The sequence below is a fragment of the Acanthaster planci genome, linkage group LG03 (assembly GCF_054643075.1).
Source record: "Acanthaster planci isolate LZ-2023a linkage group LG03, COTS_SCS, whole genome shotgun sequence".
Classification (NCBI taxonomy): Eukaryota; Metazoa; Echinodermata; class Asteroidea; order Valvatida; family Acanthasteridae; genus Acanthaster; species Acanthaster planci.
Genome location: NC_141779.1, coordinates 9,853,168 through 9,870,470, shown reverse-complemented (window position 1 = coordinate 9,870,470; position 17,303 = coordinate 9,853,168). Strand labels below are relative to the sequence as shown.

The 17,303-nt window shown below is 43.2% G+C and overlaps 1 protein-coding gene across 3 annotated transcripts in view; it reads left to right on the top strand.

Annotated features, from left to right (window-relative positions):
* The window catches only part of LOC110986664 (low-density lipoprotein receptor-related protein 2-like), a 161,176-nt gene that overhangs the window by 38,486 nt on the left and 105,387 nt on the right, over window positions 1-17,303 (top strand). For all 3 annotated transcript variants that reach the window (XM_022248721.2, XM_022248720.2, XM_087135162.1), the window contains 6 exons: window positions 7,664-7,868; window positions 8,823-8,979; window positions 9,936-10,029; window positions 11,795-11,926; window positions 12,727-12,848; window positions 13,782-13,926. In XM_022248721.2, coding sequence (XP_022104413.2) covers window positions 7,664-7,868; window positions 8,823-8,979; window positions 9,936-10,029; window positions 11,795-11,926; window positions 12,727-12,848; window positions 13,782-13,926 — 855 coding nt within the window. The remainder of the gene's footprint in view (window positions 1-7,663; window positions 7,869-8,822; window positions 8,980-9,935; window positions 10,030-11,794; window positions 11,927-12,726; window positions 12,849-13,781; window positions 13,927-17,303) is intronic.

Below are 17,303 nucleotides of genomic sequence, written 5' to 3'. Positions count from 1 at the left end.
AATTCTATCACAACATATAAATACTATTGACCAAACGAAGGGAAAGATTAGGCCTAGTATTAGGCCCCTGTGTGGACCAACTCTCGTCGTGCTCTGCCTGGCAAAATTGTTTTTTCCCCTCCGGACTTGCTTTCGATTGAAACGAGTCCAACTGCGATCAGCATCCAATCAAAATTTGTTTTGCACATTCATTTATGACATCATTGGCCTAACATGGAACGTTAGGGCATGAATATTGGAGAATGGCATACATAAAGTCTATCTGAATATGCATGTACACAATTTGATGCAGTGAGAATTTAGTAATGCTCTGCAGCTGAAATGCCACACCTTGCGTGTTCTTGGTGGGTTATTAATGAATTCTCACCGCGTGCATTTTACACCTTCATGTGATCAGGGGCCACGGAAATTTACTGTACATACCCACTCTATGCACCATGTGTATATGTACATCTGCTGCCGAACGCGAATGCAGAATATAAATTACAGTACATGTACTGAAACTCGTTTTCCATTTTTCGTTGTGTTGCTCTTTTATTAATATTTTCTAAGTACATTCCGTTTGCTATCAATACCTTGCCATATCAAAGCCAAACATCCAAACCGACCAGTGCATATGTTGATCGGTTTGGTTCTGTTCGAAAGTGCCATGTTCTATGATTTTGGGCTTGATCCGGCAGTTTGGCTGCAGCACTAGCTGTCACTCTCAAAAGGTGGTTTAGCGGCTGGTCCCTTTTCTTTGTTCCTCCACGCGACTGGGTGTTTGTATGTACATGTATATGTCATGCTCATGAAACTTTAAACTCTGAACAAACCTAGTAATTATTCTGATGGATTCTTTAAAAAGAATTGTGGTATTTATAAAGTTGGCGGCCGATCTTGTTCTAACTGGGAGTCAACTAGTCGGTCAGGGGAAACTCTGCCACGTGCTAATTCCAAGGGAATTGCCCTGCCAAAGATTGATGGCCGATACATAGAAGATCGGGCTTGTTCATGAGGTAGGTAATTTGCATAAAGCTTGCATATTGTGTTTCGTCCACGGAGCCACCAGGTTGCTAACGGTTCTTTTGTTTGGCAGGGATTAGCGTGCTGTCCGTGATTCCAAGAGATGTCCGCGTCCTGGAACGCTTAGTCAATTTGGGGATGACGCCTAACAGACATGTCATTTTTGGCATCTTCAAGTTTTTGGAGTTTCTGTTCTCTCGATCAACCGTAACGTATAAATAATTATAGTTGCTGGATATTTACATGTCATTCCCAATTGTGTGTTCTATTTGTAGTTTGGTGTTGTATTTTTCTTTCTCTAATTGTGTATGCATGCTCGTAGGTTGCCGACATTGGTTAAACGTAGCTCGTGCTACCCAGTGATATTATATGGGGTCACCCAGGCAACCCAGGACAGTTGGGTTCTTAACACATTCTGCAGCACCCAATTCTCCCCACAGACCAACAGGAGTCTTTCAGTGGTAGGATCGAGGTGTTAGGTTTGAAGCCAACGACCACACTGGGGACTGAGTTGTGGTGCATGCAATCTGAATGCTCAGCTTCCCTAGTCTAGCTACCAGGGGAATAAGGTCTATTATAGAGGTCCACATTCCACCAATGCCTAATGAAGGATACAACACTGTACTGGCATTGCGCATCAAGCTTAAGGAGGGATGGCCCCACACCGGCCACACCAACCGCCTCACACCATGAGCCACTGCCTCAGACGCTCTTTCAACTGGAGCATCCAGGCGTGAATCAGACACGACATCCTTCCAGACTGCTTCCCGATTGTCTTACTGGGGTGGCCCCGGTGAAAACAATATGGGGCCAAGCAGGCACAACGCAGATCACAACACGGGCAAGCGAACCTGCCTGCCTGCCTGCTGTGCATCAACTCTCCAACATCAGAATAAGGATCCGATGCCATGTCTCCAATGTTACCTACCGAGACATCTCCCACTGCTACTGGTAGGTTTGCCAAGACCCGCGAGGAGGCAAGTCAGTGCCTCATCCAATGATCTAGATGACCCTATTTGCCTAATCCCACAAGCATTTTTATATCAACAGGGCTCCGAGGCATGAACCAGACAATAGCGCTACCGTGTCAACCCCCATCACTTCCTGGGGATGTCCCAGTGAATGTGCCATTGGAATGCGGATCTGTGGCCACATCTCCCCATTCTGCATCTCTAGCATCCAAACTCAATGGTCTGCTGCACTGCTGTGATTTCCACACCTCGGTAAGATGTTTCTCTTTGGGAATATCCTGGAAGAATGCTTCTGGGCCTCCTTGCCCTGCGACTCACCTCATGCAGCCTCTGCCCAAATGTGATGGGCAACTTAACTGTTTTTCCACCGCTTCTGCCTAGCTGGCATCTTCTCTGAATTTTCCACCAACTCCCCCATGCATGAGAGGTGTAAATGCTCCTCATCTTCAGAACATTTAGAAGGAAGCTTCTGGGCTGTTCTTGCCTACCCATTCGGCCTCGTCTGACATCCGGCTTTGCCTGCGAATTTTCCTCAAACTCCAGTGCATTAAAGAAGCATACACGCTTCATGTTTTCTTCCGCTGGGTCATCTTGGAGGAAGTTGCATTGGCCAAACATCACAACGCTTCCTCCTCAACTGTCATCTTGACTTTGCGGTCCCATTCTGAGTCATTCTTTTTGTTGGTCAGCTGCCTTGATCCAAAGCTTACACACCTCATTTTCAGCTCCTGATCCCGGCCCTCTTCTGATCAATCCACTTCTGCATTCACCATCCGGAACTTCCCCGTCCTGTTCGTATATGCATTGATTGTCAACGTTAGTAGCATTACCCAACAGGCAACGTACCTACATCAGAACCCTGATGTGATTCCTCTCAGGGTGCACAATAGGGCCCGGTCCATAATTATCCCGATCCTCACTATGGGACTCTGAAATGAAGGAATAGTCTCAGCTGTTAACTGTACGCAGTTGGAGATCCGTCTTCGTCTTCTACACAAACATGTATTTCCTGTCTTGGGTCTAGCACTACAGACAAGATCAGTCTGCCTCTGCTAAGTTTTCCAGCAAGGGCCCTCTTCCTCAATAAGGACAAATTCCAACCTTGAAGTTATCCTAGCTGAGTTAGATAGGGCCTCTTATTGCAGTCTCCGTTGTGCAGCCTTTTATTCCACCCTTATCGTACTACACTTCTCCTAAGTTCCCCCCCAAAAACTCCCGCCTCTCCAGACCATACCATGGTCACTCTTATGGAACTGGATGAGAATGCCAACTCTATCTTTGAGCAATTCTCACTCATCTCTGGCCTCTCCTTCTTACGAGAAAGACTCATCTGCGGAACAACTCATAGAGACCATGACATCGTAGACTAATCACACCGAGCCAACTCACTCGTTCACCCAGTGCACCGGTCAAGTTTGGCACTGCCCTCCTCTCCTCAGCCCATGCAAATAATGCAGAGGGCAGACATGTCTGCACGTCGGCCAGATGGGTTCTTGCAACGTTTTCAATTGTTCTTCGGACTTATGGGTGCCCCTCCATTTGACCATATTCTTCCCCTAATGCCAATCCCTCCCAGTAGATCAAATGGGCAGGCATTGAAAAAAAGGAAAGGAGGTTCACTTGCCCCAAGAAGTTCTGCAAGTGGGCACCCTGAACACTTCACAATGTTTCAACTCCTGTCAACTCTACCCTGGCTATTGTCAATGGATCTCCAAATCGCTTACTTTCACAGCTTCAGTCCATCTACGGTTTTACAAGTTCCTCTGATTCATCTACATCAAAACTGTGATCTCTTGATGTCTCAAGGGGTCTTCAAGCAAATGGCGGGAGTTGTGACCGCCTACCTACGGCAGTTTGCCATTCCGACATTCGAATATTTTGATGGCAAACCAGGTTTAGACAGTTCACCAGACAACCTGTAGTTGACACCAGCCTTACTTATGAGCTTTCCATCTGTAGTTCAGAATTTTCAGATCTGCCCTACTCATGTCCTGATTAATCTAGGTGTGGTCCCCATCCCCCTTCCAGAGCTGCCAAGTGGTACGGATTTTCTGTAATTGGTACGGAACTTGATCGTGATTACGGGAGTACCGACTGCCGCCCAAAAATTACGGAAAACCCTCTGGCAGTCATGCATAATATCGCGGCGCACAAACCACGCAAAACGGTTTATACTTGACTCGGCCCGCGATCAGACTGTGTGCGGTGTCCCGCTCGCGTGCAGCTGTGAAACGTGTGAAGACCGATTTCCCCAGCGATCCGGACATTTCGTGTACGCCACACAGTAACATGTACATATACATGTACATTGTGTGATACGGTAACCAGTGAAACATCCATAGGACTACCTGTGGCGCGCTGGTGCCCGATGACACACACTTACACACAAAACGCTGTTTTTACATGGGAAAACTCGACATGGGAAACATCAACCAATAACACAACTCGAATGCCCGGACAACTCGGCATCGCAAGGCGAAGTGTAGTATTGTGTGTGCACATTGGTATGGGTTTGAGTTGGTATGGGTCTGAGCTATTTTTGTTCCGAATTGGTGTGAATCCCATTTCCGCAACAATCACGGCGTATGTGTGACGCGTCGTGCATGACAACACCACGCCACCGTACTTGCTCGGATATTTCTACGATCACACGGACTTCGTTGTTCTTTCTTGAAAAAGAAATGGCTTCTAAGGCTAAACGTATGAAAAACACATTTAGAGAAGAATACCACAAGAAATGGCCATGTATTTTGCGCGATGTACGCTGTGTTCCAGCGATTTCTCAATTGGACAGGGGAGATCAAATGATGTCAAAGTACATGTCAAGTCAGTGAAAAATTGGGCAGGTAAGGATGATAGGGAAGGGAATCAGGACATAGCAACATTTTTCCGCCCTAAAGACAATGGTACCATTCGATCTGAGGTGTTGATGGTGCAGTTTCGTACCGAGCATGTACCGGTATGCACATGTTATAGATAAGAATTTGGATTACCTGTATTGCGAACATTGGTTTCCATGCTCATGCTGCAGGTGCCCTGTGGAAGTACATACATCATCAAAGGCTGTACATTTGATTTATAATTTGGCATGCTAAGCAAATATAATTCAAACCCGTTTTTTATTAAAATATATTACTTTCCACATACTGAAAACTCCCATACTAAATGTACAATGTAAACATGCTGTGTTGTACATTGTACATCAAATAAAAAAAGTATTTTCGTAGCCAATCGGCTCTGCAAAAGAAATTACTGATTTCCTCTGAAAATTACAGATTTTTAGAGTTGAGATTACTGAAATGCTCCGAAAGAACTTGTCAGCTCTGCCCTTCGGGCTCCAGCACACAAACACAACTTCTCTTCAGCTGTATCATGGGTCTGGTGAACCTGGTACCTCTTTACCATTTCCATACTGAGACCCTTGCAGCCCACTTACAGGTGTTTTTTCATTCCAAATTGTGATCTGATTGACCTCTCAGTTTTCATAATGGCCGTCATCTGGTCACCACTGTGCTAACAGTTGATATGGACTCTCCCAAAGATGGATCCTTAGGTAACGATTTCTTACTTACCCATCCAGATTACATAGGTGCTTCTCCTCCTGACCTTCCAGGTCTCAGTGATTTGGAAGCCTTTTCAACATCCCGAACACCAGGTGACTTTCAGCACAATACATCACTGCAGTACAACTAATTGGGCAAATCTTTCCTGTTTGATCAGACAGTTGCCCCCATGGGCGTCAGGCTCTGGGATTGATTACAAGGCAACCCATATCCCAACTGCCAACATTACAACTCTCTCGCAGAGAAACATCCTGATGAATCCAACTCAGTATTACAATTTGGGTGAGTTGATCTTCAAGGTACAGGACAGTTAACAAATTGTCTTTTTTTGAGAATGTTCGGTCACTGAGGCTGTGTAGCAGGTTCCCTCACCTACAGGCCTGGATGACGGATGTCCTCCTTTGCAGCTGGGAAGGGTCATGTGCCTGTGTGCCAACCTTTCGTTCCATCAGTTCTGTCTGAATCGCTCAGGGTTTTGCTACGTTCTTCTCTTTGCTCTGTTCTGGCTTCACCAATCCTGGTGCCTTGATTAACCAGGTCGCTAAGGTAAGTCTGCACGAACAAATAACAGTTCTCTACATTATGGTGTGCCAGTCGTGCATCTCCATCCAAGACACCTACAACCACAATAGCCGACTTTCCTTTTTGCCCCTACTTACTCAAGAGTACAGTGGGCATTACGCAACTACCATTCTGTCATCACGGCTATCCACTGCTGTTGTCCCTGATGGCTCCACTCCCTTGGACAACACTGCCCGCAGGTATTTTCTCTTAGTATATTCATTGAGTGGTCCCATTCCAGATGACTCATGTCCTTGAGCTCTGTAAATGTTTTCCCTCTGGGTCTTTCCTTGAGGCCTCATCATCACTAACCTAGGTGAGGCTGGCCTTTCTACTTCTAGTAACTTTTCTTTCCAAAACAGTGGAGTATCGAGAGTAACCGTCATGGATGATTTCATCAAATAGATAACACCCTGCTCAAGGTCTTATTCCAATTCATCTCACCCGCGAGACATCTTTGTCTCGAACATCATAGAGCATTCTACTTCTAATAGCAAACCTTGCCGTCCTTTTCAATTCTCATAATGGTATCTGACTAGGACTCAACGCTGAGAGGTGCTATCCCTCTTCTTCCACCATTACTCCGATAAACCTCATCGAGCAGCAATCAGAGACACTACTGCTAGTTAGCTTTCCTCGGCCATCATGTTCGCCTGTCCCAAATGGCCGATCTTCCCAAATCACAAACCTGGCCTCCCTGTTGCAGCACACGATATTAGAGTGGTATCGACCTTGCCAACATTTTTTACGCTTCCTTCAAAAGACATCTACAGGGGAGCATGTTGGGAAACACTATTATCATTCACCTCATGCTACCTGAATAAAGTCTCGAAATGAGTTCTTCATGGCAAGGCAATACTACCTCTCTGTCGGGACCATGAGGACCCATACTGGGTTAGTCACCTCCAGCTCTTCCTTATGGCCTCCTCCTTTCTTCAGTGGGTCTTCATCATTCCACACTTTTTTTCACTTTCAGTGTGTCATCGCCAAACCTCCACCTGTTTTTGGTGCTAGTCTTAATATATAGTGACAGTTTGGGTAGGATGAATGCAGTGGACTCCTCCTCCACAGTAGTGTCGGTCAAGTCTGCTAGCAAATACCTACCAAAACACCGTGCACTCCGAAAAAGGATGAACATGGCGGTGATGCCACAGTGCAGTGTGGTAATAGAGTGCGCACTACAATAGTGAATTGCAAAAGGCTTATAGGGAAATTTGCATATAGAGTGATTGTTGGGGTAGGTATTCACAAGTAGACTTGCCCCACACTTCTGTGGGAAAGGATTGCACCGATGGGAATCGGTGTACAATGCAAATATACACATGTGCCTTGTATTCTGTTTTAGTTTACTATTTGAATTTAAATGGCCCAGAATTTGCTGGACTCACATTCACCGTCATCTGCCACTTACTCAAACTTTTTCTTTTGGATGTTTCACTTTGGAGGTGAAAATCTGTGAAGCAGACCACACCATGATGATAGACCTTTGATTCAAGCCTCAGTCAGCAGGCTGACTCCCTTTTCATTTACTTGACTTCAGTGTTCTGACATTTGTATTAACAGATCAGCGGGTGATACAGTCACCTCACATGAGTTATATTGGGCAGTTAAGTTATGATTGGTTGTCAAAAAACATGTACTGGGCTGACTACAATCGCAACCTGATTGCTGCCTTGAAGATGGATGATGTCTTTGAAACCGAGACTGTTATATACCAGAGCAGTTCCATCTCATACTTCAGTTACATCAGTGTTGCCCCTTTAGGAGGGTAAGTGCTAGTTCTGACATTTGAATTTCTTAACTCTCCAACCATTTCACATTTTTTTGTGTGCTTTCAGTGGGTGACATTGACCAACACTCATAACTAGCAATTGAAAATGTACACGTCCAATCTCAATCTGACCTTATCCCAATCTGACCTGATCTCAATCTGACCTGATCCCAATATGATGTGATCCAAATCCAACCTTATCCCAATCTGACCCAATCCCAATACCATGTAATCCCAATCAGATCCAATTCCAAATCTGACATCAGGTTGGATTTAATGGAACATGGTTCAGTTGAATTTGCATCATAGTCTAATTGGTACTTAGAGTTGTTTGAGAAGATTGGATTGATCGTCTTTCTGAAGGTCCGACAAGATCTGATAAATCCAATTTTGTTTATGATTTGTTTAATGTGCATCTTTCTTTTTTGCAGACCAAAATGGCAGACCTATTCTGCCAGGCCTTTTCTGCCATCGCTAGTAAATTGTGGCCAAGTTTGTGTTGAAGATTCTCCAGTTTTCTCAATGAGAAGCAAAACCCTCCCACATGTGACTTGATCACTATATTGATGCATAATCCCATTGGAAGGGCAATTGACAAGATGTAGGCACAGTCTTTTATCTATGTTATTATTTCCAAACTCAGTGTAGTCTGGGAGTGTCTTGCCACTTATATTTTAATATATTATGTTATTTTATATTATTATAGTATGCAGGTTAAAGTAGTGTAAAGCTTTCTTAAAAGGATGCCAAAATGCCTTCTCAAATAGCAAAACCAAAAATGAAAATAAGCTTAATTGAAACACAGAGGTGCCTGATCAAAGTTTGCAGTAAACTATTGGCATTGCATGGACCATTCAAGACACCAATCGAGTTATGAGCTTAGGATAAGTGGAGTTTGCAGAGTTTTTCCTTGCAGTGGATATCAAGTGAACTTTGCATTGACTTTTTCAGGTACTTGTTCTGGTATGAATATTACGGGAGGCAGCTGAAGAGGTCCTGGTTGGATGGAAGCCACGTTGAAACCTTACTGAGCTCTCATGAGCTGAACCGGTTATATTCACTCACGGTGGACCACAGAGACAGCCTGCTCTTCTGGAGTTCCCTTATTGTATGCACATTAAAGCCAAATCTTGAAGTCAAACTCCCTTAACCTGTTTGACCTGTAGTGCAGTGGTGTCACGATCGAAGAGGCACCCTCCCTCCCCCCCGCCCCGCCGCAAATGTCTGGGACCCCCCCAGTGCTTCCCTGTCTTCAGGTGTTGCAAGTACACCTCCTATGTACAAGCCACAGATAAATTGATTATGCATGACGGGCCTCTTCTGCAGTGTAAAGGTTCAAATCCTCATCCCCCCCAAAAAATTACTGGCACCTCTTGCAAGTTAGCATTTGAAACAACTCGTGCTAACAAAATTCAACTCGCATTATGCTTACATTTTTCTACTTTTTGAATCTAAGCACATGACCCCAACATCAATAAATGGCCTTTTCAAATTTTAATTCATCCATTAGGTATACTTGAATCTCATAAACAAAGCTTGAATACTTATTCAGCATTTTATTAGAGCAATGGCAAAATAAATATCCATGGGACTCATGTTGAGAAAAGAATTGCAAATATAAAAAGGATATTACCGACATCCTGATATTCAATTATTTTACCCGCAAAATTGTGATTCCAAATTGTTTTAGACTGTGTCATATTTGTGACGGTGGAATAGTGATATCCGCCAATGTTGTTCATGCTGCTACTTGTGGCTGGTCTGTTGAATCATCAAGATTGTTAGTGATCTTGTGGTTGGTCTTGATAATGACAGTCTTGTGATGGTCCACAACCACAGCACTGTTCACCAGACAACACAAATGCGTGTGTGAGGGAAATGTTTCTACGGAGTGACAGAAATGACAAAGAAGGCACCAATTCACAATTTCAATAGGCCTGCCTGATCTGCATGAAGCATCCCCCACATGGACGCATTCCAGTATAATTTTGACTTTTTGCTGCAAACATGTGAAAGAAAGTATGTTTGTAAAAACTGGCTCCATTTTTTTTCCCTTAAAATCAGACTGATTCCATATGGCATTGTGACTTTGATGGCCAGTCCCGCACAGAGGTCACCACGCATGGAATTCCTCCTTGGACAGTTTCTATTTTTGGAAGTGAGTAAATCCTCATTATAGACATCTAAATGAAACCTTCACCATATATGTAACCGCAAATGTGATTCTAGTGTCAAATGTGCATGGAGACTGACAAATATGGACACGTAAACACTCATCAGCCTGATTACCTCATGTCTTTGACGTGAACCCATGTAATTACATTGAAATTCCTAGGGAAGGATTAAACACACATGCTTGTGCACAGTGGATGAGGCAACCTATTGCCGACTTCTTTAACCTGGAGTCGGAGGTGCAGCATCCACTTTGTACTGGATGCAGTGTCCTCATCCTGCTGCAGAAGCCTGGAAAACTTTGAGGCCCTCTGTCCAGCCGTAGACCTTCATCCTCAATTGCGTCTATGAGAAGATTGATGCATTTCTCACACCGGGACAAAGCTGCATCCGTCGAGGTCATGGAACAGCAGGCATTGTGTTTGGCTTTGGATGGCTGTGTCACATGACACAATTATGTAACTAGAGTGCAGACACAAGCTGGACATGCGTCGGCCTTCAGCACCAAAAGATGAGACTCTGATGGAGATTTTTTCAGATATTTCTCAATGAGTGAGAACTATGTATAATTTGAATTTTTTCCAAAGCAGAAACGTCATGCGAGCCTTGCCTGCAGAAGGGCACCTGCAAACCCTTGAAAACCATCATTGCTATCGCTATGCACACATACTTCATGTGACTTAAGGAGTGACTCGTGCTACTCTACGTGCAAGGCAGAGCCAAAGAACCGGGCCCACTAAACACATGACTATATGTACACATGCATCTGCCCTTATTACCGTGCAGAGCACCATCTATTATTCTATTCTGCTTCTTCACCTAGCGCCCTCTGTCACGTCACACTGTCGTCACAAGTGTGGTCTTCTCAGCATCAGGACACTTGAGGCATGCTGGAAACCCTTTAGCCACGGGCTGCAGCTACCGAGAGATGTACCCTCTCAGAAATTCATTAATATATATCACAGCACAGAGGCAGGCATGGAAAGCTGTTGCTAGGATGCCATTGTGCCACAATATTAAGCATTCTTGTCAACGACTTTAAAAAAGAAAAGGGAGGCAAATGTCTATACAACACTACCTATCAAGAGCAGCTGCAGCCTCTGACAAAGGAGTGTTAGAAGCTAAGGTGGAAAATTGTAGAAACAGCAGAAGCAATACTGACATCATTTTTATGACAGTAACATCATAACTGATACTCACCCAAATGGAACATTCTATCCATCACCAAATAAAATTGTTCTTCCATTGCATGAACGTGAAGCATTCATTCTGTGTTCTGTACAATTCATGAATGAATCCTCTTTGTGGAAAATTTGCCATTTTACTTTGTCAGTTGGGAAGATAACAACATGAAATGTTTGCGTTCCAGCTAATCGTGAATGCTTGAACAGATCTTCATCTGCAATTTGCCCTTATCATTTGATGACATAGTATTATTTGGTTCTCTCTCAACAAGCACAACCTTTACTTTTAAGTTCAGAAATTTATCTTTGGTTTTGCCCCAAATTGTGTTGGCACGAAGAGCTGTAACTATATTTATCTGCTATGTTCATGTGCATTGCATAACATTCCTTTTCTACATGAAAAATGTGACTGCCTACTGTGCATGCCACAGTTTGTAGAGTGGTGTATTTAACAAGGCATAATGGTGTCACCATTGATTACAGTGAGTGGTTCATGACAATTGATCAATGTGAATTTATGTGAGTGTTGTATGATTCACACTAACCCGGCCTGTTCCTTCTACGCAGGTTATGCGTTTTTCACCTACAAAACCAAAGTGTACCGTGTGGACAAGAATGAAGGATCCTGGCCATTGGAGATGTATGACTTTTCCACAGTTAGCTTTCAAGTGAAGGTTTACTCTGAGGATGTGCAAGGAGGTAAGCAGAATCAGCGCTAAGTTAAAACAAGGAGGTATTTAAGCACCTAGGGTATTTGTTCACCTGTCATTTTATCCACAAGCCAATCTAAAACTGCTCTTCACGGCTTGTCCTGAAATGTCATGCAAATGTCATTGGTATTTCACAGCATCCCATTGGTAGAAGAGGTATTTAGCCCGCGTGTGATTTCTGCAGGATACTGTCAAACCACTGCAGAAATGGCTTCTAACTCTGGTGACTGGATTAGCCTTTATCTGAGCCAGTTTTTTTAATCCTTCACTAACTTTTTCAGTAGTACCAAACTCAAGGTGGCGTAAAAAGTGGCAGTCACTATTGCAGTGTGAATGTGCAAGATTGTCACAAATTTTCATGGAAGTTTAGGCAAAATGTACCACATATGTTGTTTAAAAATTTATAGTGGAAAATAATCAGGAGGAATCAAGTGCTGTAGGGTAAGAGCACTGTCTTTCAAAAATGTGGTCGGCATGAGCTTAAATCAGGGAGGGGGATTTTCCCTCCACTCTTTGATAGGGAGGGATTATGGTCAGTTGAATAACCTCTCTTCTACTTTGCAGTGGTGAGAAAAAAAAGCATGATTGCCGCGCGATTTTTAGCATGTTTAAGCTGGGCAGGTTGAGGATTTTGGTCATCCCCTCACTCCACTACACTCACTGGCACCGATATGCACCACATATGGCCACTGAAGGATTTTGATGAGGGGCACATCCTGTAATGTGGATAACTCTTAAATAACTCACCCATGGCAACTGGTCATGCTCTGTGTTTGCTTCTGGCCCCAGGGGAGAATGAGTGCTCCCGCCTTGGACTGAACGGCGGCTGCAGCCATTTCTGCTTTGGAGCTCCCTCAGGGCAGCGGACGTGTGGGTGCCCCATCTTGATGAAGTTAGGCTCAGATCAGCAGGTACATAGTCCTGGTGACAAACCTATGTCTCCTTTTGTTGTTTGTTCACCTCAACAAGTTCTGATTGGCCATTTGGGACCTTTGTGTTAAGTGAATTGAGAGCTAGTTCAAGACCTGTAAGCTGTACACTTCCACTTGGAAGACTCTTTCTGGTCTTCATATCTCATTACATTAACACAATGCCATCGTTCCATTCAAAACTTGAAAGCCACATAGTTCTGTTCTTCAGTCCGCTCCCAGAATGTCACAAACATATCCTGTGGCCTTGTGAAAGATGTTCCACATATTTGCCAAAAAATTAGTCGCAAGAAATTAAAAATAATCCAGCTCCAACATCAAAACGGGGTCAAAATTTGCTCTGCTGTCCCTAATACATGTACATTTTTAGGTTAAGGATTTCAAAATGCAGTTTGTAGGCACAAAGCATGTTGTAATATTAATGTAATGCTGATAAAGACCGATAATAATCCATAGTTGTGTGTGAGAAAGCAATTAGATGCCTGTTTCCATGGTTTTGAGGTCAATCAACTATTCTATGATGGCTTAATTTTATTCATGGCACAAAACAATTGATAGCCATCAACAGGTTTGTTGGAGTCTGTTATATGGACTCATATTTTGGGCTTTCCAACTTCAAATGGGTTCTGCAGATCAGTTTATAGTTATTGGGTTTGGCTGTTTATATCAAAACTTGGCCACCATATCTTGTCTTTTTCAAAGGTCGTAATTTTCAATCCAAACATCGTACTGTCAGCAAGTAGTAAGGTCTGTTCAGCATGAGAATAACCACAACTGTCATTGACATGCATCCTTGCATTGTGGGACCACCATCATAAATGTGCACTGTGCATTTGAGGCAAACATGACTAATTGGGCTGAAACTGTTCCCCAGTCTGCTGACCTGACTTTTGGTTTTCCCCAATTTGTTACCAGAGCTGTGAACCAGATCCAGATGGCTTACATGCCTGGAATTGCACGCAAACTGAATACAAATGTGCAGATGCCTCCTGCATCCGGCAGTTTCAAGAATGTAATGGTCATGCCGACTGCCCGAATGGTGAAGATGAACAAGGATGTGGTGAGTTTCTTTTCATTTTTTTTTAGTTCTAGCCCCCCCCCCCATGAGGACTGGGAGGTGGAGTGCAGGTAATGGGCTGGGGGTAAGGGAATTAACACTAGCCTTTCAGTTTTGTTGTTCAACCTTGTTCCCTTTAACCAAAGGTAAAGAAGTTGAATCGCCTACATTTGGTAACCATACACCAGTATTACCAAGGATCTGCAGCTTATTTCATGTTCTTTAATGAACTGAAGGTATTATTTTGCAGCCTCTTATTTAGTAGATGAGCCACTGAGTGTATGCATGCAACACGGGCAACTCTGATGTGGAAAATCTTGTGTGTTGTTTCTACATGCAAGGTTTTTTACCTTGCCTTGAAAGGCATTCGTCTCATCAGAAAGTATGTATGTGGATGGATAAATGATCTTTTCTTTTTAAGGTGCAGAAATCTTTGTCAAATATTTTGCTTGTTCCAATTGTTCTCAACGCTCATGCTGTCCACTTCACAGGGCAAACTTTGGTCCTGTACCACTGCTATAGAATGGTTCCTGGCACATCTGTCATAGTTACATTTTAGCAGCAGAAATGAGCGTAATAGCACTGCAAGTCACATTAGATTTTTATGTGTTGACTCGAAAATTTTACTTGGGGAAATCTTGGGAAACTTTATTTCATTTCATGATTTGACCTCCAATGTCAACTACCCAAAATGTGCAATATGGAAAGAAATGACTATACGTTGAAGAAAATGCTTGGATTTTTTGCATTGGAAGTGTTGGCCCACAGTCTTCATGTAGAAATATCCTTAAGATGGATGAGTCAGAATTTACGAACAGGTGCATCCGCATCTAAAAATCACTATCATGAATGACTGCTGGAATAATTAGTTTGTGTAAACCCTATCGGGTTCATTGTAGTGGCAGTTGTACTGTAATTTGATTGAGCATATCTGCTTGGTCATTAATTTTTGGAATGTGTAATCCATTCAACTCTCCAGACAATTTCCATGTTTCTACAACTGAGAATAGATACTTTGAGCCATATCTCCTATTTCTGGTGTGCCACTTCCAGTGTCAATAAATTGGCCTCAGTTTGGCTCTCTTGGACCCTTTTTTACTTTCAAGTGCTGCTGTAGCTTTCATTGCAATCTACGTTCTATAAGCAGCGTCGTCAGTACCAGCTATAGACTGTACCTGCTCACATTGCTGGCATCATGCAACTTAATGGATTTCAAACTGGTTTCATATTTATGCCTTGCCGACGAAGTCGAAGAGGCATACTTGTAGTGCATTCTGCTGCCCTGTTTGCAGTCAGCCCTATCACACTCATGGCCATTGACACTTTCCACGCATATAGACTTGTGGAATGTAACTAGGTTTAATCTGAAATTAACCACAGATCAAACAATACATGTATTATGATGCGCCCATGACAATAAACTTATGTTTAACATGACCAAATAAGTTTGTCAGTTATTTGAGGTCTGAGGGAAACATGACAATTACCGGAAACATCGTGCAATAATATCTCAAATGAGTTGTAGCGACACAATATACATGTATATGCAACATGCTTAAATATCTTGAACTGACAGGCACAAAATCAATCAATAATAAATCGTAAAGACGCTTACGACTTTGCTGAGCACAGGCTTAAAACCGACAGCAAAACTAGCAGAAATTACACCAGGTCAGTAGTCGAAATTATCACACTGTATGGGGCATAACATCGAAGGAAACTCACTAACGTTACTGGAAAGCCGCCCCCAAAATGTGCCAAGAAGCAAAAATAATGCCCCTGAACCCCGCAGACCTACTTTGCATACGAAAGGAACAGTCCCCGGCTCCACGAGCATACCCAAATGTAATGTGAAACTACTGCGGCAACCAGACTACGACCACGTGGGTGAGGCAAAGACTATTGATCTCCACACATACATGCATATACTTTGGTGTTACATGAAATACAGCACGACCTTATTAGGTTGACAATAGACTGCGTTACATACTGTTTTGGCCTTGTCCTTCCGTGTGTACTTACTGTAGGGGAACTGAAATTTGTTAGATTGTTTACATATTGTGCAGGCTGGCGCCGTGAAAACATTATGTACATGCATCCAGAGCACATTCAGACATGGGCCACAGATACAATGCTTATTTTTAGCTCGCGTGCGCAGGTCGGGGGTTGTGCGCTCCTAGGAAAGTTTTTTGGTTAAGCGGTGCTTAGCGCTTATGAGCGCGAAGAATAAACAGAGAAGAGGTTTTGAAATTAAGGACAGGGCGTTTGTGTGGGGCGCCGAGCATTTTTTTCTTTGTAAATAAACCTTGAATGACACACCTCTAGTATCTGCTGGTTTTCTTAACGAGTCTGCGAATCGAGTCTGCGAATCCTGAGTTATTGTTCTCCATGGACTTGGGCCACTACATTGCCTTACATACCTAGTGTGGACTTGTGAACAAAAGATGTCCACAGGATGCAGGAAAGGAAAACGTTGTGTGGACTTACACACGTCTACACAGGGTTTCCTCTTCTCTGGAAAAGAGGTTTACAGGTATTTTGGGGTAGGGGTCATCTGTCATAAAAGGAGGAGGAATAGTCAAGGAAACCTTGTACAAAAAAGCCTGATGAAAATCATGTTCCTGGTTCAAGAAAAATGAGTATTTTCATTGAGTTTCTTTAACTGCACGAAAAGAAAGGAATGTCCACAGTAGGTTTGTACCGGTACGGTAAGTATGGGTGTGCACTTCCACAAATCTTGTCAGCGCGATAACTATTTATCTGTTTGACTTCAAATTTGGTTAGTGGATTGCTCTCTACGGTCTCAAGAACCCTCTTGAATTCGGTGGCAAAACTTGTTAAGATAGAAATGTGTACACAGCTGTTTTATGTTTTCCTGTTTTACTGCAGTTTGCTCTATTGAATCATGGTTAGGGGATTTCATTCAGGGCTGGGCATTTGTGTTTGTAAACACACCTGACTTCTTGTTATTTCCTGTTGAAATTTCAGTTCAACTTTAGTCTCTTGCAGCTGAAGAATATAGACTGAATCGCTGGTGCTGTTACTGCGGTGTCCCTGTCACTCAGGCATGCTTTCTTGCAGACGTGCACGTTTTTGGTTAACAGTGCACTCCCTTTGGCTGAAGAAGCATGCAATGTGCATCTCTTTTGTTCATGCACGAGGGGACACCACAGTAATGGCTCCTGATTCTGGTCACGAGCTCAGTCTAATCATTTTACCAAGATGGTGCAAATTGAATAATAGTCAACATTGATCTGGTTACGATCCTTGAAGCATAACCCAATGCAGGCTATGATATGGCCTACTGTATCAACAAGTCATTTAATGCATGCCTTTCTGCAGTTCATTAGCTGATTTGTTGTTCCCACAATACATCTCTG